Source organism: Convolutriloba macropyga, chromosome 12 (genome assembly GCF_964194025.1).
Source record: "Convolutriloba macropyga chromosome 12, txConMacr16.3, whole genome shotgun sequence".
Classification (NCBI taxonomy): Eukaryota; Metazoa; Xenacoelomorpha; order Acoela; family Convolutidae; genus Convolutriloba; species Convolutriloba macropyga.
In genome coordinates this window covers 42,989,822-43,011,461 of record NC_134479.1, presented here as the reverse complement: position 1 = coordinate 43,011,461, position 21,640 = coordinate 42,989,822, and the positions used below count along the sequence as shown (strand labels likewise).

Sequence of the window (21,640 nt, the reverse complement as noted above, 5' to 3'; positions counted from 1 at the left end):
CTTTGACTTCTCAAGTGACTTTTTCACGCTTTCGTTCATTTTTGAGTGATCTCTATTGCGCTCACTCCGAAGTAATGCTTGTTGCTAATATAAAGTCGGTTGCAGCAAAGCAAAGACAAGAAACAGCTAGCCGATTGGTTAGTGCATCTGATGATGGATCGTGAGGTCAGTGGTTCGAATCCCGGTGGGGTCAAATTTTTTTTCCACCCGCCTGTCGTTCGAGAGCATTTCTTCCGATATTAGTCGGTTTGTTTCTTTTTTGAAGAGAAAGGACTATTATTCTTTAACTTATTTCTCATTTTTTTGTTTGAGTTGCCAATTTTGGATTATTTCGCTCCTTTGCGTAATCATATTGCTAGTTTCTGCTGAAGGTGAAGTTTGAAATGATCTGTGCAATCTCTGTAGATATTTGCAAGTGTTATTTTCAACGTTAAGTCGTCCAGAAAATATAATTGTGAACATAAAAAAATTGTGTTTCGAATGAGTTGCCTATCCTAAAAACATTGTTGAGACAAATAGCTTATTGGTTTCGTTTCAAATTATAACTTGTATGTTCAACTATTTATGTTGCTAATGGTTTCGAATAAATCATGCTAATATAGTTCTATTGTTAAAGGGAATTGAAAACTATCATTTATATTTTTAAGCCAAATTAGTGGGATGTATAGTCACTGTATTAAAAATTCAGCTCGGTGCTAATCTTCATTTTTGTGAAATTTTAGGTTTATCTTTCAGCAGAATTGAACAGGCCCATGTAACTTTTGAATACTCAAACTCATTTGCTGGAATTTCAAAATTTTTAACGATTTGTAACGTTTTTGTGACAGAACTTGTTGAGTTGCATCACATGGATCAGGTTTACGCAAATTAAGCAACGTTTTTGTCCCATGTTAGTTCTTTTGATATTAATAACCTTTGTTTTCCAATACTATTATTCAAAGAGCTTTAGTAATCTGAATCATATAAAGCCGCGCGAGCAAAAATAATTTTTTTCGAAAAAAAATTTTAGCTCTTGTCTTGATCGCTATTTTTTCTGCTCAATTAGAGTCAAAACTGAAAAAAAAACATAAACCAGTAAACCGTCGGTTTTTTTAAATAGGGATTTAAAATGATTTTCAACTTCGTGACTTGAAGAAGGATGGACCATTTATGTTTGAGGAACCGACAATCCAACCTTTAAGCAGTTGTATTTAGGCATCCAACCTTAGGTTTGGTGGGCTTTTTCTCAAATTTTTTTCGACTGTTACATGTGTTTTCTGATCTTGAAGAAATAATTTTTTGTATTACAAACTAGTTTTTTGTTTTCCCTGTCAAATATAACTGCCAAGAGAAGTATCTACAACTATTTTGAGCTACGATGCATCGGTGTTCGTAGATGCAAGGAGGCACTTAGATTTAAATAAAATTTGGGCAGCCTATTTGTTTTGAAATAGTATTTTGTTACCACCAGTAAGGGCTAATAAAGAGTTTTTGGAATGTTTTTCAAATTTTATCTTGGATCCTTTTCTGATGTTCAGTATTTGAATTAAATGTTTTGACTGGCTTCGGGGAGTCAGTGCACAAGCTCTCAAGTTTCGTAGATTTATTGGTGTTTCTTGGGCCAATTACCGGTATAACTTTAACGACATTTTTCATGGTGATGGGCGACCTTAGTGGTTTTGTCGCCTGATTTTCATTACTGGCTACTTAAAACAAATCCGTTTTGAGAATATAAGGCACTCCTATAGCGAAAAGCAAGGACAGGTTAAATGATGAAGAGCATCTAATAACATCTAAGACGAAATATTTTTAAAACTGTATTTTACTATGAAATTAGATAATAAAACTTGTCTTAAAATGTAATAAAAATGCAAAAATGAAATTGGGCGGAAGCATCAAGTTCAATCGAATATATTCCCTTGCGTGTCATGTTTATCACAAAAAAATGATTTTTTCAACAGCTTAATGATTTTTGAATGAATAAAAACTGCTGCGTACCATTCCCATTCCCTATGCAATATAATGCAATGTACGTAAATACAAATGCGGAAAAGTTCTATGCTACGCACGGTAGTATTCGATGGGTTCTTTGCGTAATGTGCTTATCTACATTAACTATGATATCCAATTTATGAAAATGGGACATCGCATTTTTTTTCGCGAAGAATGTTTCTTGCTTTCGTGATTCTCATTTAAATCTTTCTCCTATTTGGCAATCGTTCTCTATTTTAACAATTGCTGCATCATGACTTGAATTGAATCACCAATTTGAACAGAATTTGCGAGTTGTTATGTTTCACTTGTTGAGAATAGGTTTCGACTCTTTTCAGTTTTGACAATGAGCACTGGTGCTTTGAACTGTCGGTTCTACAGGGCCAAATTCCCTGCGATCGACGAGTTGGTTATGGTTACAATTAAACAGATTGAAGATATGGGAGCTTATGTGAAATTGAATGAATACAAAAATATAGAAGGTACGGTATTTTTTCTGACACTTTGCACCGCAGTAGATGGTATGCGGTTTAACTGAAAACTAAAGATGAGAAATTTACAAACTTCGTAGCTGTCCACTGCCATGCTTTGGGATTCCGAAGTGACATGAAAGCCCGCTCAGATTGCAATTGGCTGGCAAAATTCTCGAATTTTTCTGTACAATAAATGATCTGGTAGCGAACAATTTTTGGAACTAAAATCAAAAGGTCGACAATAATAAAATGGATAAATCATTGAAACATAAGTCTTCTAAAAAATTTTTCCTTCGTTCAACTGAGACTACCTATTCATGGATGTTAAATTTCATGCTTACCGATGCTCAATTTGAGCTCCTGTACTTATGGTGTCATTTTTTTGTTTACAGGCATGATTTTAATGGGAGAGTTGTCAAGGAGACGAATCAGATCAATTAACAAACTAATCAAAGTTGGCAGAAACGAAGCTGTAGTTGTTGTAAGAGTAGACCCTATTAAAGGTAACTGTTTATTGGAAACTTTTACTTTTCCCATGTATTATTTAATCAGCTCTATTTCATATGATTAAACATTTATAATGGATAAACAGTTCATAATTTTAATGGATGCTCCCACCTGTTAAGTATTTAATACAAACCATAATCAGATCAAAAACAAGCATTATGTTTAATTGTGACCAATTCTGGCAAAAGGAGTTGTAATGGGCGTGCAGAGAGTTGCGTTTTTTGAATGATCAGATGTTTTGAGAAAGGGTACTATATGTAAAATGAAGCTTTGATGTGCGCTTTACTTCCTTGCTGAAAGAGCATGAGTAACTTCTGATCATAGCTGTTGAACCAATCGGTTTAGAAAATAAGACTTCGAAGTTGTTAGTCTTATTAATATTGCTCATTTGATATGAACATTGTTGCTTTTTCTGCAATAGTCTTAATTTTGTTTGCTGTCAGGACAAAATACGCAATGCCAAAATACTGAATGTTTTTATCCTATTGTTAAACTACCGACTATTTAGCATAATGTAAAATTAGTTCATTTGGCCTTGACTTAGCGGCATGTGGGACTTGATATGAAACTCCCAGAATCGAACATGGGATTATATTGTCTAATTGAATTATGAAATATTCTTGTAATACCGGTAGCTAACTTGTAATGGGATTATTGTTTAGACCCACCTTAGTGGGGGAGGAACTAAATACTCAACAGGGTTTTTTGTTCAGCCAACTTTGCCGATTGATATTAATCGTAGAGAATTGCGAGTGGTGCGTCTCAGGAAACTCGCGCAGCGTAGAATATAAAATTAAAGTTTTTTTATGAATTTTATGATTTTTTTTTCCAGGTAGTTATCGGGGTTTAAATTTGAACATTTGAAGCATATCCGTTGGTTTTGTTCACGTTTTCGGGATTTTTGTTCAATTTTGAAATTTGTTGCTAAAGTTAATTTAGTTTATTAAAATTGTTTAATTTATTAGCAGAACCGTCCGTAATTAGTTTTGCCTTTAAACACAGAGGAGGGTTGCTGAATTGTTTAAAACAATTTTAGCTCAAAATTTTGCTAAATTTTTCAAAATTCAGCTTTTTACCCATTTGGCACCAAATATGCTTCTTTAGCCCATTTTATTCAAATTTGCCAGCATTAGCGTCCTGAAAACTGCGGACACAATTTAAGTGCCGCAAAAGAACAAGAGACTTGTCTGTCTTGTATTTTGGCCGTTTTTTGCTAACTTGACTTAATCATTATCCAAAATGCAGCACTTTTCTGTATTGAAATGTTTGTTGACAAATTATCGGTTATGTTTGAAACAATTATTTGTTACTAATCAACGCTCAGCAATATCATGGCCAGATCGCATCGGGGTTTTTGAGAATTAAAATTTTGTCCGACTTCATTGGGGCGAGGTCCTCTTTAACAATTATAAGCAATATTTTGTGTTTTTTTCTACATTTACAGACCAGAATATTTCCTGTCAAAGGTTAATTATTGGCGGCTATTATTTACGTGAAAATGCTGCGCAGTGGTTATATGTTACGATTAATAGACAATCTCATGTTTTTTATGGCTTCGATGAAGTGTTTTTGGGAACTTTAATTAAATTCTTTTTTGCTCGCATTTTTTCTCTTCGCAGTACCATTTCTGAAAATCACTAATATAAGACCCAGTTAGCTTCTTTAAATGATGCAAGCGAACTTTTATAATGCTTTCAGTCGATACCTTGTCGCTCCTATGACTTTCAATGCATTTGTTTGGAGAAAATATTAAAGCTTTGAACTTTGCCTTTTATTAAAATCTGTCAGTTTTTAGCTAAGTCGCAGTAAATACGTGCTTAATTTTTTTGGAGAAAATAATTGACTCTTTCTAAAAGGTTGTTTTTTGTTTTGTTGGTTCATGGCTTTGATTCGGTTCATGGCTTTGATTCTACGAGTTCTGATTTTTTGGAAATGTTTTTATTGGAATCGTTTTTTGCTAATTTATAACACCTTTATTTAGAATCACATTTATAACGCAATTGAGTTTTTTAACATACTTTATCCTTTTTTTTGGCATCAAAACTGTTTTGTGAAAAATATTTGAATATTTGATTTTTGTTTGTATTTGTTCTTTTTGTTGTCGTATCTCATGTTCTGGGCGATGAGAGGTCTTCCCAGAGTCTTTGCCAATAATATGTACAAATGGCTTCGCATGGTTTTACAAGTTCATCTACCTATGTTTTTCGTTAAAATATTGCGGTTGTTATTAATATGTAAATACGTGGTTAAAAACAGTGATTTTTGCCATTTTGTCTTATTTCTGTCAATTTTTGGTGGCATAGTCTCGGTTAACACAAGTTGCATGCTCTGTCTAGTGCAGAAATAGTTAGTCGTTATTATATATTTTTTAATTAGTTGTTTCTGATTTTGTGATATCTGTATGTTTGCCCGTTTTTGAGTTTATTTTTGTCTTGTCACTTTACAACATTAAATAAAAATAATGACTGTTCCCATTGGCTTCGAAAAATAGAGCAAATGAATATTTATAACGTCTTCAGTTAAGAGCTCATAGTTTTGATGGGTTCCACGCCGTTTCCTCTCAAAATCTTATTGAATTTTTAATTTTTTGATATATTTGTCGCTTTTGTTTTGTATTCATATGACATATTTTGCATAATGACGTCTCAATGGCTTCCTATGGAGATATAAAAAATATTTAATATTTTGTTTTTTTTACTGAGTTTAATTGTTTTCACAAATATGAACGTCTTTTTAGACTTCTCCCTTTTTTGTCACCTTTTTACCAAGTTTTATTTTCTGGTGCTATCTTGATGTTCTTTTTATGCTTTATCTGATGCCAATAAGACATAGCCGGTTTTTATCTGATGCTACTTTTCTTTTATGGTCCTTTTGTCCCCTAGTGTCATTATTTACTTGTCTCATTGGCTCTTCGTGGCGGTATTATTTAATTCATTGTCTCACAAATGACCGGTCCCATTGGCTTCCTTAGATTTGCATAAGAATCTGTCCACTATTTTTAGTTCAAAGTTGATTGTTAGAAGGATTTTACGCCCTTTTGTCTTTTGTTTACTTCTTGCTGAGTCTCGTTAAGGACTGGTCCTATGTGCTTTGAAATGAAGTACAAGTTGATTAGTTAAGCTTAGGTTTTATCTGATGTTAATTTTGTTAATCAGTGTTTTATAAAATAAATATTGAGTTTGACCGTAATTATTTTTTTTGTTTTGATTTGTGTGTATGGGTCAGTGTGCTATTGATGGATAGGAATCATCAGCTCTCCAATACGACAATATTTAGTCCATTTAGTGGATTGAGTTTCACACATTTTTACTCATTTGCCAATTATTTTCGAAGTTTGTATTTTTGAAAGGTTTCTGTCTCTTCGAATTTGTTAGACATTTTAGTCAAAAATCTGGATGAGTGACATGAGAACATTATGTGCAAACGCACATTACCGAGCTTCCTTGTTTAACGAAAAGATCAAAGAGAATAAATTAGGTATAATGGCATTGGGTATTTTGTCATAACGGTTCGTTTCCAGGCTACATTGATTGTTCAAAACGTCGTGCTAGTCCAGAGGACCGAGAATTGTGTAATGCCAAGTTCGCCCACGGTAGCAAGATCAACCTCATCCTTCGAAATGTGGCACAGAAGCTGGGCTACAGGGAAGACTGTGAATTGGAGGACTTATACATGAAGAGTGCTTGGTAAGACCACCGAAAAGAATGCTTGCTTTTGTTATGCATAGAAACAAGTAAAACCCGTCAAACAATTTCATCATGCATAGCCAACTTGCAGCGACTCATTCGAAGCAGTCTTAAGCAATTGTGATACAAAGCCATTATTGTAAACGTGTCTTTTGACGTAACATTTTTGGGGCCTATAATAACTCTAATGGTGTTATTTGAAGCCCCCTACGAAGCGTATCCCACCGCATGACGAAAAACGCTACAATAAAATGGAGTCACCGTCAGTTGTCAGATCTCATTTCTTCCGACGTCAGTTTCTTCTTCAAACCATCGGAAAACTACTATTTATGACTTTTAAACATCAAATTTGACCAAATGTTAGAACGTTGCATCAGAAGATTGGTTTCTCTTTAGAATTTAGGTTTTCAAAGCCAACATGGCTGAAATCACAGCAAAACCAAACAAATTATCTCAGAAACTACAAATTTAACCAACAAAATACTGCATTTGAGAATTGATTCGACTTTCAAAAGGACTGGCTTTGTTGAAAGTTTAAGCCTTTGTGATAGCTACTTTCTTCAACTTTTCGAATAAAATGAAATAAAGAATACAGAAAAGTTTTTAAATGTATAATAATCATCATAATGAATCTGTCAGAAACAAATATATTTCAATTTCCGTTAAATTTAAGCATGCAAGTCAGTTTAACCCTCCTGAAATTTATTCTCTATATACACTAGCTGGTTTTTCACCGAAATTCGGACCTGGCAAACTAAAAATTGCTTCAAAAAGGTTGTGATAGACAACTTAAAATTTTGCTATTATATGCCTATTCTAATATTTTTTCGAAAAGTTATCTAATTCAAATGATTTTTGGAAATATTGAAGTAAATAAAGAAGTTCGACTTGAATAAGTTATGTAATTTTTTTAAACAGTTTGTAATTAAACAGTTACAATAATGATAATAATAACAGATATGAAGAACAAATTGGCTTCATGCACAAAAAAGTCTGGAATGGATTTCAATCGTAAGAAATATGTGGATCTTTGGACGTCTGCAGCGCAAATGACGAAAAACAGCAGTAAGCGAGTGATAATGATACAAAAACCCAAAGCAATAGTTATATCAATCACACGTGTAGTAAATATTTCAATCTTTTTTGGGTTGACAAATAAATGGTCAACTAACTTGTAATGTTTAAAATTATAATATTGATATGATGGTAAATGTCATTAGCAAAAGTTTTTTTGTAATGCATAGATGTCATCAACAAAGTAGTAATATTAGAAAAGTTGATAGAAATGGTCACTTTCACTTCTGTGTTTTCTATAAACCGAAACCACTGCTTTTCTTGCAGATATCGTGAGAATATGCAAACGCTTTAGTTCTGTTAGTCTTTTTATGAGATTTTTCTTATCACTAATTTTTGCGTGATTATTTGGCTTGAGAATTCTAAGCTGGTAAAGTTTGAGGCCGTTAAGGCTTGAGTGGCTCTCATAGAGCTTCAATAGTCTATAATTATGATTCAAGGAAACTGCTGGGGACATAAATTCATGATGTGAAGGGAAACTCTTAGTGTTTTTGACGGCGCGTAGGATATCAGGCGAAAGCTCAATCAGTCAAAGATAATTTTAGACTTGTTTTCAACTGAATTTTCGTGGAAATCGGGCAAATACCAATCGAAAAATATAAAGATGGTGCTTCAAAATCTTTTTGACGCTATAAAGTAATCAAGTGTCCCTAACAATTGTCTTTACATGAAAATGATTTGATAAAATACATGTAAAATGCACTATTTGTCAACTGTTTACATCATTTTGGCTTAACTGTGGCATAGAACAATACTGGAATGCTGCAATTTTAGTATTCGAAAAACCTTCTGTGTTGTTGGGGACACTTGAGTACTTTGTGGTGTCAAGTGGATTTTTAAGTGCCATCATCAGGTGTTCTTAATTGCTCTCAAACGAAGTTTGAGAGCAATTAAGTTCTTTTAGATCTTTACGTTCTCTTAGATCCTTTCCGCTTTCTATTCTCCAAGTATGCGATTCACAGAAACCGTGTCTTGGAGCCGTGTATACTCATGGTGTGAAGGGCAATTCTCAGAAATTGATCCTGTCACACCCTCCACTTCACCCCCTCTCCCACATCAGCCCCCTCCCCGTCATATCGTTAAGGCCGAGGCCCCGTGCAGCCAAAGACACCCCCCCCCCCCAAACCATTGCCCCCATCAATTCCCCGGTCTAAACCCCCCCCCCGCGCTTACCTCACGCCACTTCAATTAAGCTAAAACTAGCCTCATTAAACCGTAGCTAGCTTCTGACGTAGCAAACGGCTCGCAGGTTGTTTGAGAACAATTCGCCTGACGTTAGGCGGTTATGTATTTGTTTGTTTTCGCCTGATTTTCGCAAAAAGTCAGTTGATTTTTGTGCAATGGCTACAGAATTTGGCTCCGCCTAATTGCGCGTTTGTCTAGTATCCGCAAATGCCGATTCAATCCTCACTTCTACTACGACCCACTCCACTTCCTCGCCAGTTTATTCTCCCATTTTGTGCCCCGTCTCTTATCCACTGAAGAGATGAAAACCAACAAGTTTTCAAGATCTCAAAGGATTGGCGTTCATTCGTCTGACCAACAACCTAAAAACAAAAACTATAAAACAACCAAAAGCTAGAGAGGTTTTACTCAGCCACCATTTATGTTTTGAACATTGAGATGTTTGCGCACCACACATCAATTCGAAACTAAGGTCAGGCGTTGAATAATTATTTTGCCATCTTCCAATGAATACAAAAAAGGACAACTCTGAAGGAAAGTCGATACCTTTAAACTAAACAAATTATCTTCAAACCAAATTTTAAAATTTCACTGCGATTGTCCTAAAGCAGATAAGTGTTGTTAAAACATTACTCTCTAGACAAAGAAAAGGATGACAGCATCTTGTATTTTATGGCTGGCTGTTAAGAAGCAAAAAGTTCTAAAATGGCTCGTTTTCCACCTCAATTTTCTTTTGGATTGAGGAATGGAAAACTAATTGTTATAGATCACGTCATTTTTTTAAATGAAATCCTTAAAAAAACTATAAAACTGAACAGTGGGAGCTTTAATGTTCTCGCTCTTTCTTTGCAATGCGTAGACCGCGTCAAACTATGGCGGGAGAAAACAAGCCTACCTCTCGTATACACATTTCACTTTTTGAAAAACTGTTTTAAATAATTTCTTGATTTTTGTGCAGGTATTTTGACGAAAAATACAAACAAGACAATGCCTCTCATGAGTGGTTCAAAAAGGCAGTTGCTGATCCCACAGTTTTGGACGAATGTCCCCTCGACAACAGCGTCCGGGAGGTTCTTTTGGCCGAAATCCAAAGGCGCCTGGCACCCAATCCCGTCAAAATCAGAGCAGGTTTGTTATCTAGATGACTATAGTAGTTTCACCATCTTCATGATGATAAATTTAATGTTAATGATATTACGAGGAGAATTTTAGTCGATTTGAGCTCAGTTCGGCCTATGTCCGAAGTTGATTTTTCTGATTAATTTCAAATGGGCTACTAATTTTTATTGGGCGTCTTCTTTCATAATAAATTTGGCACTCGGAATATTTAATTCTAAACAGAGCGTCTCGTTAGGCTGTTTTTCCCCGAATTTTTTTAATCGAAGGAACTGCTCTTGAGAGTTCACTTTTAAGCGATGTTTTGTATTGACCTGATGTGTCTTAGCGTTGATTAAACTTACTTTTCTAAATAACAGAGTTTTTTAATAGCATTTAATAAAAATAGTAGCCTAATATGGCGAAATTTGTTTGTAAATACATATGCGTCGAATTTCCAATTTTTGTTCAAGTATTGGCTTACATCTCACTCAAAAATTCTCTTTTTGTTTACGTATCGGAGAGAAAAAGAGAAACTCATTTTACTGTTATGACATGTTTAATTGCTCTCAAACGAAGTTTTGTCGCAATTATTTTAGTCCTGTCGGTCTTTTTTAATGCGATTTTTCACCGGGCCGATTTTTCTTCTGACCCATTTGACTTTTAGTCCTCAAAAACGGGATAAACAGTTAGCTAGCCCGTGGCTAGCGACTGACGAAGCCAACCGCTCGCGGGTGATTTGAGAGCAATTCGCGCGACTTTAGTCAGTTATGTTAATATCTTTTTGAGACTACAGAACTACGAAGCTGTTGCGGCTATTTTCTGGTAATCTGCCAGCTATGTTTTCACTGTGTTGATAATTATGATTTTTAAAACTTTTAAATGAAAAAGACCAGAGTACTCGAAACGTTTCCAAAGAACTGTACTTCTAAAAGATTTTTTGTAGTCTCAGGAAAAGAATTCTCTGATAACAACTAGATATTTTTTGACAAGCTTGAGAAATATGTTGCAACATTCTGTGCTTCGTACAGACTAGCAACAGCCGTCTTGTTTTTGTTTTCTAATTTGTTGCTGATCTCTTAGTGGGCAAAACTGATACACAATCAACTTAGAGAACGGCATTATTGGGCAGTTTTTGCTCCCTCTATAAGTCAACGGATACAAGAATTGCGTACGCTCGTAATTGAAGTATACGCAAACTATATGGTGAGACAGTTTGCTGATGTTATATATGTGCGTGGTTTTCAGACGTGGAAGTGTCGTGTTTCAACTTTGAAGGCATCGATGCAATAAAAAGGGCTCTGAAGAGAGGCATAGAATGCTCTACAGAAGAAATGCAAATATCGGTCAGTTGTTACCACAAAATAAAATGTGTTGTATAGCAATATATGGTAATAGTATATAACAATCATAGACAATATCTAAATAAAATAATTCTACCAAATATTCCTTTTAAGCAGTTGGCTGATTTCAAACCAAAATAGTTAAAGTTTGACATTTAGGTTGTCGCAATGCTAACTACACATATCTTACCGAACGTTGATTTCTGCTTACGGATGAGGAAATTTCTGGATATTAGAGGAATTGTTTTTTTCTAGGTCAACCTAATAGCGCCTCCTCAGTATGTGTTGACAGTAACAACATTAGATCACACAGATGGATTGGTCGCTGTTAGGAGCGCCATGAACGAGATTGAAGAGAGCATTGTCGAGTCAGGAGGCAGCTTCAAAGTAGCAATGGAAGTGAGTCATTTTTCATTGTCGGGTGTTACGCATTATTTAAATGATAGTTTTTTAATAGCCGCGAAGTAATGGCGGCTATTATTGGGGACATCGTGTTTTTACAATTCAGAGAATTTGAATTGTATTGGTGTGCTGTTTTTTCTTTAAGACGTGTTCACACATTTTTCAATGACTTCGATCTTTCAAAACGAGTCAAAACATAAACAGGTAAAGCCCAGCGGGCATTAAGTTTCATTATAGGCCCAATGTGAGCTTTGGTGTTCCTTCAAGTGCTTAGAGTGGTGAAGCTGCTGGGATGGCCTTAATTGAAGGTTAAAAGGTCATTTTTATGAGTTTTTGGGCTCAAAATGATGCAATTTTTCATATGTTTTGTGATGTTTTTTAGTTTTTTGTTTGATTAGTCTTGGGTTGAAGTTTTTGATGGAGGTTAAATATTGATGAAAGTCTTTTGCGATAAAAAATTAATTGTTAATTGTTTTTGAGTTTTTGTCGCTTCAGGGGCCAGGGAATCTCCTTTATGGTTTGATAATACGGCACTGCATAGTTTCTAGTAACAATGAGTTGGTTTTCAACATTTTAATGTCTCGATTTTTAGCATTTTTTCGATAAAATCTGCAATTTTCTTTAAGGTTTCCTAAAGTTTTTGTCAAATTTTGATATTTGCCCATTCTCAAGTGCAAAAAAACCGATTCCACAGCCTGATAAAAAGTTACTACAGGGTTGTTAGTTTGAATGGATTTGTTTTTCAACAATTTAACCTTGAGTTTTAGAATTTTTTGGTAGATTTTGCGATTTATTATCAAGTTTTTTCAAATCATTTGATTTATTCAGTTATTCAGTTGCTTGGGGGCAATTGAATCGTTTTCACCTTTTTAATAGACCGATTTTCTATTTTTTTGATATTTGAATTTTTTACTAAAAATTATTGCCTATCGATCTTTGAGCCAATGAATTTTCTAATGCTTGGAATTGGGTTACTGGTTAGCCTCTAGAGACACAGAAATGATTCTGAGGATTTTAATATCAAGATTTTTAGCAACATTTCATTAAAATTTGCAATTGATTTCATTTTTTAATTTTTCGGTCATTTTCGAGTTTATCGTTCTTCAAGGGCCAATGAATTTTTTTCAGGTCTTGCATATATAATACTGGGCCAATTTGTGAAACAAAAATTGGTTTTGAACATGTTTTTGAAATAAGTATTTTTAAAGGGATCAAATTTTGCCTTAGGGGTAAAAGTTTGAGTTTTAACAATGAGTTTAATTTTGTTTAATTTGTTTGATTGTTTTAGCGGCTCAATTTTTTGAGATGATTGTTTGTGTTTTGGCTGTCATTGTTCAATTGATGTGCTGGTCAGGTAGAGTACTTTTATTTTTTTCATTGATATCTTTAAATTGTATTTCAGGACTTGTCCTGCTATGTTTTTTTTAATTCGTCGTCTCCATCGATGATTCTTACGACCTGACTTCTTGGATTGACTTTTTCAGTAACTTCAGTGACTTCTACGGCTTGGCAATTAAAATTTGTTTGCGTGACGTCATATCTGCTTTAAGGTCAAATGCGTGCTCACTCAAACAAAATGCTTCTGAGCTCACTTATGGAAATTTTATTTGTTGAACATTTATTTTATGAACATTTACTGGTTAAAGATCAATAGTGTGCATCTAAGTAGTGCCAAACTTATATGCCCTAATTCTTGAGTATTAGTCTTGAGTATTTGATTTCGAATATCAGTTTTGAAAAAGATTTTTAATGGTTTTTCCTTATAGACCGTATGTGTCATAAAATTTACAGTCTGAATCTAACCCAAAAAGTCTATTAAAGGATAGGTGGTCGATCTGTCTATCTTATTTCTTTAGTTGCATGGAAGGCCACAAGCGTCTATCGCGGGTGGTAGATCTGTCTATCATATTTCTTTAGTTGTTAATAGCCGCGTCAGCAATTCCAGGCGGCTATTATTGCGCTCCTATTTTTATTGTCTAACAGATTTTTGTCTCGTCTTACGCTGACTTCTTGGATGTGACTTCTTCAGTGACTTCTACTGCTTTGCAGTTAAAATTTGTGTTCGTGGCGTCATTTCTGCTTTTAGGTCAATTGCGTGACTTACCTCGCTCAAAAAATGACTTCTGAACTCCTTTATGGAACTTAAAATTTTATGAACATTTACTAGTTAAAAATCAATAGTGCGCATCTAAGTAGTGCCAAACTTATATGCCCTTATTCTTGAGTATTAGAGTCTGGTCAATTTGTATCTTATTTCTTTAGTTGTTTCATTTCATGGTTGGCCACAAGCGTCTATCGCTGCTATTTTCCGGCAATCTGCCGGCTATGTTTTCAATTCATGGAAGGTCACAAGCATCTATCGCGGCTATTTTCCGGCAATCTGCAAGCTATGTTTTTTTCGTCTTAGCATTTTACTTTGTTAGCAAAAACGGGATACACGGGTAATGCACGAAGGGCATTAAGTCAATGAGCCTTGCTAGTTTGAAAATATGATATTCGCCGAAAATGCTGAGGAGACCTAGAATCATTGCGAGGAGCAGGTTTTAGTGGTTTTGATCCCCCCTCCCTAACACACAACCACTACCACCTCATTCCAACCATTAAGATTCCACCTCGCACGATTTACTTTCTTAGGACAACCCTTACCCTAATCTAAAAGCTCCTGGAGGGCCAGCTAGTCTATGACGCTAAGCTCGCGGCAGTCGATGAGAGCAATTCGCCTGACGTTTTTCGGTTATGATAAATTACTCGAATGGATAGTTACACTTATTACTCTTATAAAGATATACAAAGGCTATCAGTTAAGTAACACGCATCCATTTGTTTGGGCTCATTTTTTATCGATCATATAATAATACAATTGCTATAACGCCCTCCATACTCCCAGCAGCCTTTAATCAGTCCCCGCCCACCCTTCGTGCACACCCCATTCAAATTGTGTAGGCCTAAGCTAACAATATAAAAGGAAAGTTTTGTTGGTTTTGATAACTCCTCCCCCTTTTTATACCCCCTAACAGTTTTGCCGCACTTCTTTCCTGCCCCCTCAACCGGTGCGGATAGGCTGCCCAAGATTAAGCTACCGACTACCAAAGCCAACCCCTTGCCATTTCTTTAGAACAATTCAACTGATATTAGTTAGTTTTTTTTACTCATTTGAATTTTATCGAAAGGAAACGAGATAAACCGATGATTAGTCCCGTGAACGATAAGTAGAGTGCTTTAAATTAAAACCTCACTGATCTAAAAGTTGTTAAAACTTCACTGATCAAAAAGTTGTTTAAAACATCACTGATTAATAGCCGCCCTCATCTTCTCAGCCGGCTATTATAGCGCTCCTATTATTGGAATTTTGAAGCGGGAATTTTAAGTGAATTTTGAAGCGGGAAATGAAACACGTGAAAAAATTTAGACTGATTTTGTTGCTGAACAAAACGAAGAGCGGAGCGAAAAGAGAATGGTTTTTTTGTTAATATATCTAGAGAGCGAGAAATTGAGGTGTGAAAAAAATTCTGTAAGAGAGCGAAATTTTTTGTTCACGTGCGGCAGTTTTTTTCTCATTTTTTTAAGAGGTTTGGTTTTGATTTGCTTTTAATTTTAGGCTGGATTTGGTAGTAGTTTGAAGGTTTCTGAAAATCTATATGAAATTTATGCTAATTCGGATGTTTTTCATGTATTTTGCTGATTTTTGGGCTAACTTTTACAATTTTTTTTACTATTGTTTTGTTTTACTGCCTCAAATGGTTATTGAAGATACCCCTATTACTTGAGCAATTTTTAGTTAACACGTGGTTACAGTTTTGTGGATGTGAAGCATTTTTTTTGTTGAGAAATATAACAAAAAATTTTGAAAATTGGAACTAATTTTCTTAATTTTTTGCAGTTTTTCGGTTTTTTTTCTGTTTTTGGATAAGTTTCTTAACCTATTATGACTTGCCTATTATTTTGCGAGCATCTGGGTACCCAATTGGCTGAAAAGAATTTTTGTTTAGATATATGTGCTTTTGTAATATTAAAAAATATTAACTTTTTCCAGTTTTTTAGTCAATGTTGTTTGCAAGAGCTTATTTTTTCATGATTTGGCTTCAATTTTTTTTGAAAAATCTCGTAAGTGGTTTTAGTAGTTACTAATTGTATTGATGAAGTAATTGTGGCAGAGATAGTTTCTTGGGGTATCAATATACGACAGAAGTTGATCAGATTTTTAATCATATTTTGATAGATTTGATTTTTTTTTTACTTTTTTGTTTTATGGTTTTATTTCAAGATAAGCGTAAATTATTGGAGGCACGTTTTTTTCGGATGAGTAGTTGGATGGCATTTAACTGGATTTCCACTTCGAGTCGTTTCCGGAATTCTTCCGGCTATTTTTTTTTAAGATCTGTTCACACATTTTCATGATTTTTGAAGTCAAATTGGAGTAGTGATTTTGGTCACGCCAAAACAGGAAGTGGAGCAAAAAAGCTAGTGGTTTTGCGGCGTGAAACTTTTTTCGCTCTAAATTTAAAGTGGAGTGAGAAAACGGTGTTTGAACAAAAATTCGCTTTCTCGCTAGTGGTTTTTTTGTTCACATGCGGCAATTTCACTTTGATTTTTACTGTTTTTTCATTTTTTGGATATGATTTTTTTTCTAAATGGTTTTCCCAATCCATGCATAGTCCGTTCTAGGTCTAGCTTTTTGTTTAGTCAATGAAAATTCTTTGAACTGTTTGTCAGGACTTGTCCTGCTATGTTTTTTTACTTCGTCGAATAAAAAAATGTTTCGCTTTACCTCATTTTGCCGCTTTTTCAACATTTTGCGTGATATCTTTTTGACTTCTCTGGGCTAGTTTCTCTCTTCTCTCATTCTGCTAAAAGTGATTTTGAACATCAGATGCTCAGCAAAGCAATTCAAAATGAACAGAGTCAGTATAAAAAATTTTCGTTTGTACAAAAATCTTTTTTTTTTCAATATCTATTCTTTCAATCCCAATCATGCTTATTGGAATCAACGGCGGCTATTTTCCGGCAATCTGCCGGGTATGTTTTTAAATTTTTACTGATCTAAGCATCCTAAATTCTTAGAAGGACTACTCTTGTTTTTAAGGAAGTTTTTGATCACAGTCTGCTTTAATTGACTGAACATTTTGCAAAATTCTTACGTTGATATCAATTGATGGGGATCTCATGATTAGAGATTTAAAAGATTTTCCCACGTGATTAAAACACATTAAGTGTTTCTGAAATTCGAATGCAGGCTTTGATTGATGATTAAGACTGGCAGTGTTGCGAAAATCTCATTGATTATTAATTGTAGGCAAGAGACAAGGCGAAGATAATCTTGGTAAAGATAGTCCGTACGACTGACTGCCTTTTCATGTCAGTGCTGTATTCATGTTTGCGAACGAATTAATTTTCCGATTCAGTTGCGACTCAGATGATTTAACGGCTAGTTCTTTACTAATTTGAACTATAAATGACTTGCATCATTTTGTTAGTGATTTTCAACAGTTTTCACTTTTATGAAAAATTGGACTAATAAACTGTTAAATGCAGAAAAGTTGGAATGAATTGAAGTGGAATCTCTGCAGAATCATTCCAGTTTTTTTCAAGTTCTGTGTGAGAAAACGAGAATTAAGGTAATCAAATCAAAATTCTTAGCAGAGAAAAAATCAATTAAGATACCGTCATATATAAAAACATTTTCTGAGCAAAATAGAACAAAGTGCTAAAACATATATTGACATTGGACAAAATTCTGATGTTTAGAACTGATGAATGTTTTCTTGATCTGAACGCTCAGTTTTCTGATAATCTTTTCAAATGTTAAAAATCCTGATTAGCTGCTCTTACCCGTGTCAGCCTTTTAAAATTGGTTCCATCATACGCAGGAGAAGAAAATTACATCAATTTTTTCTGCATTCGTTAAATCATTTATTAAAATAACGCTTTGTATTAGTAGACTTTTTACTGTTTTTAAACTCATCAGTGATAAATAAAAGAAAGGTAAATGGTCCCAAAACTATTCCTTTAGGAACCCTATTGTTTATTGTTACCGAATAAAAATATATGTTTGATGTTGGATTGAAAGCTTTGGTGAAAAAGTCTTTTTTTATTTAACTTTAGCCTCAAATAGAGTCGGATTTTCTTTTCGAATGGATCTTCAATTGACGTTGGTCCATGGTGCTTTTTACAATCTCCAATTGCTTTTCATGATTTTTGAGGTATATTTATTGGCAATGCCCAATAAACAGTAAATTTTGTAATTTTTTTGTAACTTCTGCTCATATTTGTTTTCCGATTATTAGAAGCCGATTTAATTTCATGGCTTGCGTATTGGGTATTGTGTAGATATTGGTGGCACAGCATTGGTTTTGAAGATATTTGTTTAAAGAAGTTATGCAAGGTTTTTTTTAGTCTTTGCTATTTTTAGGCATTTCTTGTCTTTTTTGCCTCGGTTTGGCTATTACTTCTCCAACCAGTTTTTTTTGGTATACTGCAAGTTTGTCTCTTTGTGCGTTTTGGTGTGACTGATTTTTGTGGAAAAACCTTTTTTGGGAAAATAATCCAATTGATTCCCAATTGGTCTGTTGTTCAGGTAAAGATTTTACAGTTTCTCATTCAGTTCTCTGGATTGTATTGTTTTTTTTGAGAAGTAACTTAAGTAGATTTTGTCTGATGCTATATCAGTTTTTGGGAGGTACTTTTTATATTTTTCCAGTTATTTTTTTTATTAATTAAGTAAGAGGTGCATTCGGTCTTTGAGGATGGTCAGTTTTCTATTTCAAGTTATTTCCGGAATCTTTTGGCTAAGTTTTGACTCACATTTTTATTATTTTTTGAAATCAAATTCAAGTGACGATTTTGGTCACGTCGAAACAGGAAGTAGAGGGAAAAATCATTTGTTTTTCCAGCGTTGAATTTTTCACTCTAATTTTGAAGTAGTGAGAAAACTGAGCTAGAAAAAAATTTGCGATCTCGCTGGTTGTTTTTGTGTTCTCATGCGGCAATTTAATTTTGATTATACGTTCTTTTTCGATTTTTTGAGCGACAGCTTTTTCCAAATCGTTTTCCTAGTGTATTTTGAGTATAGTTTTTTTTTGCTAAATCAATGAAATTTCTTTGAACTGTTGCTCAAAACTTTTCCCGCTATGTTTTTATACTTGATAAAACGAAAAGTTTGTTTAGCTTTTACCTCAGTTCACAGCTTGTTCAACATTTTGCGCGACATGATTTTGACTTCTCTTGGCTAGTTTCACATACTCAGAAAAACAATCTAGAAGCAACAGAGACAGTATCGAAAAACGAAATTTACATTAGAAAGGTGATACACAAAGCCCAATTTTAGATGCCTTTCGCTTGAACTTTGTTCTTATTAGTCTGTTATCATCTCTAGCTCTTATTTGTATTGATACTAGACCCTAATTGCCTCATTAGAAAACGGTGGTTTGTCCAACTACGAAATGAATCAAAATGAATCAATCCCGATTGGGGTTATGAGAATTGATGGGTCTGCGTTTTACACGAGTCTCCACTTTCTCGTGTGCCTCATGACTTACCTCACTTAACGGGAATACGGTCAGGTTAAGGTGAAAAAGCGAAATCGAAAGAAACTGGGGTAAACTATTTAAGCCCGGGCGGTAATACTTAATGGTTAAAGGCTTAGCTCATGAATTTATCAGGGTTTTTAAGATTATACTGGTAATTGCTTTTAGTTTTAAGCTTATCCTCCTCCGTTTTAAAAGCTGAATTCGTCATCGTTATCAAATCTCATGCAACTGCGGGTCAAATTAGAGCACTTTTGGCCTATAAATTTTTGGCTAATGTCGTACTTTACCTGATTAAGGAGGAGGCTCCTCTCATTGTATGTTTTTAGTCCTATTAATTTTTATGGTCGTATTAATGAAAATAAATAGGCATATTGTGAACCGATTTTTTCACGATTTGGTAAACTTTTTTAGCCGAAAGTGGTGAACCGTGCTGATGACGCTGAATTCGCCAAGACACTGGAAAAGCTAGAGCAGATGAACCAGGAGGTGGCGGGAGATGACAGCAACAGTGATGGGGAGGAAACAGACCATTCAACAGCCGGAGGCAAAGTCACCAATGGGAAAGGGGATGAAGGCGAAGATGAGGAGGAAGAGGACTGAATTGAGTAATTCACAATAATCTTTTTAAAATGAATATCTGCTTCCCTTCCTAAATTGGAGGTCAGCTATTTTGACCAACTCTGTGATGCTTGAATTTTTCATTTCCTATCTAAGTTACAGTAAATCGATTGAAATCTTGGAGAATTCACTATATTTGCTGCAAGTTTTTCCGAAAAAAAATGTCATATTTACAAAACATGCTTATTGCAGATAACACTTTTATTTCTGAGATTATCAAAGAATATAATTCTGAGTGAAGGGAATCCGTTTATTCTGTCTTTTTTGGGTGATATTCTCTTATCGTTGTTGTCTTTATAATGCTATGGACGCTCAAATTCAAGCCTGCGTGCATAAATTAAGAATTTAACTTCAGGTCAATTTTTATTTTTTAAAAGATGAGAATTGCGATGTACTCATTATCCTACGCAGGCACCTACAAATCAACTCGATCGATTATAGTAACGGATTATAGTCGGAATTGATTAATTGTAAGATTTATTATCAACTTTTTCTCTTTTCGCTCGTTTGACTGTCGAGTATTCATTTGTGGTTTCTGGTTAATTGACCAGAAATTTGTTGCTGACAGCTTGGAAAACGCAGCACTATGCAGCATCTTTTTGGGGTCATATAATTTAATTTATATTTTGGGTGGTTGGATTAAGAGCGACAATCCGTTAAAACAAACAATTTCTACAGGCACTGGGCGAAATTTTTTTCTGTATTAGAAAAACAACCGTTCAAAGATAACATAAACAAACCTTAGTGTTTCGGTGAGCGACTGGGAGAATGAGGTAGACGGTTCAAACCCCTCCTATGTGCGAACATTTTAAGATCTTTTCTTTTTCACCCAGTCCACCGCCCAGTGTTTTTATGCCCCCAGTTAAAATTTGTGTTGTTTTATAACACGTTTTGTTGACAAAAATATCACGAGCGCCTGGGGGCTTAGAAGCTATATACCCACTAAGCTGGAGGGGGGTTGAGAAGAATAGATCCCTTTTTTCAAACAAGTACAAAATGTTTGACTATTGGATCGCTTCGGTTTGTGCCCCCAGATTAGTGGGTGCATATTATTTGCACTCCCAGACGCACGTACCATATTTTTAAATTATGATTTTCTGTGTAATCACACGTGCTCTGTAACTGGGGGCACAAACCGAAAAAATTCCACAAATTATGTTCATGTTTGTGCTCAATGCGTTGAAGACATGCTTCTTTTTGTATAAATTCAGTAGTATAAAGTCATATTCTGTCTCTTTTATCGGGGAATTACTGCTTTACACGTTCCATTTGGACAAATCCAAGTTCCAACTTCGTTCGGCGGGAATATTTTAAATTTTCAAAGTATTGGCTTGGGCCATCTTGAATTGATGCATCATCAACATTGTTCTTTGGCATAGACAAACTAATGTGTTCTTGGATTATGTGTTCTGTGGGCTTATATTTTTTACGCCCCTTCCCATGCCACGTGCTATTTTTTCATAGTAACGCGATTTATATCAACATATAATTAGTAACTGGGGGCGTAAGAAACAATGGGGGTGGGGGGCAAAACAGAATAGATCCGTGTTCTTTCACTGATGTGTTTTTATAGACCAGCGTGACTTAATCGGTGGAGGTTTTTGACTAATGATCTAACTGAATGAGCGCTGCCAATTCATTTTGTTTTTTTCAATTCAACCATGTATTGTAAAATAAGTTTTTATCAAAAAGCACTTGTAACCTTAAGGAAATCCTTAAGGCGTGTTGAAACACTTAAATTGGTCACAACTCGTCAGCGG

The 21,640-nt window shown here is 34.7% G+C and overlaps 1 protein-coding gene across 1 annotated transcript; it reads left to right on the top strand.

The window, feature by feature from the left end:
• The first annotated feature begins 2,313 nt into the window (after positions 1-2,313).
• LOC142351161 (eukaryotic translation initiation factor 2 subunit 1-like) lies at positions 2,314-20,240 on the top strand. Its single transcript, XM_075403276.1, has 7 exons — positions 2,314-2,453; positions 2,837-2,947; positions 6,472-6,637; positions 9,855-10,024; positions 11,240-11,337; positions 11,590-11,733; positions 19,674-20,240. Exons 1-7 carry the CDS (start codon positions 2,318-2,320, stop codon positions 19,860-19,862), a joined length of 1,014 nt encoding a protein of 337 aa, XP_075259391.1. The 5' UTR covers positions 2,314-2,317; the 3' UTR covers positions 19,863-20,240.
• Positions 20,241-21,640: the final 1,400 nt, after the last annotated feature.

Coding starts and splice junctions, on each gene's coding strand:
- LOC142351161 (XM_075403276.1), top strand. CDS start 2,318: ATGAGCACTGGTGCTTTGAACTGTCGGTTCTACAGGGCCAAATTCCCT. Junction 2,948..6,471: donor AAGAGTAGACCCTATTAAAG/GTAACTGTTTAT, acceptor GTTCGTTTCCAG/GCTACATTGATTGTTCAAAA. Junction 11,338..11,589: donor CAGAAGAAATGCAAATATCG/GTCAGTTGTTAC, acceptor GTTTTTTTCTAG/GTCAACCTAATAGCGCCTCC.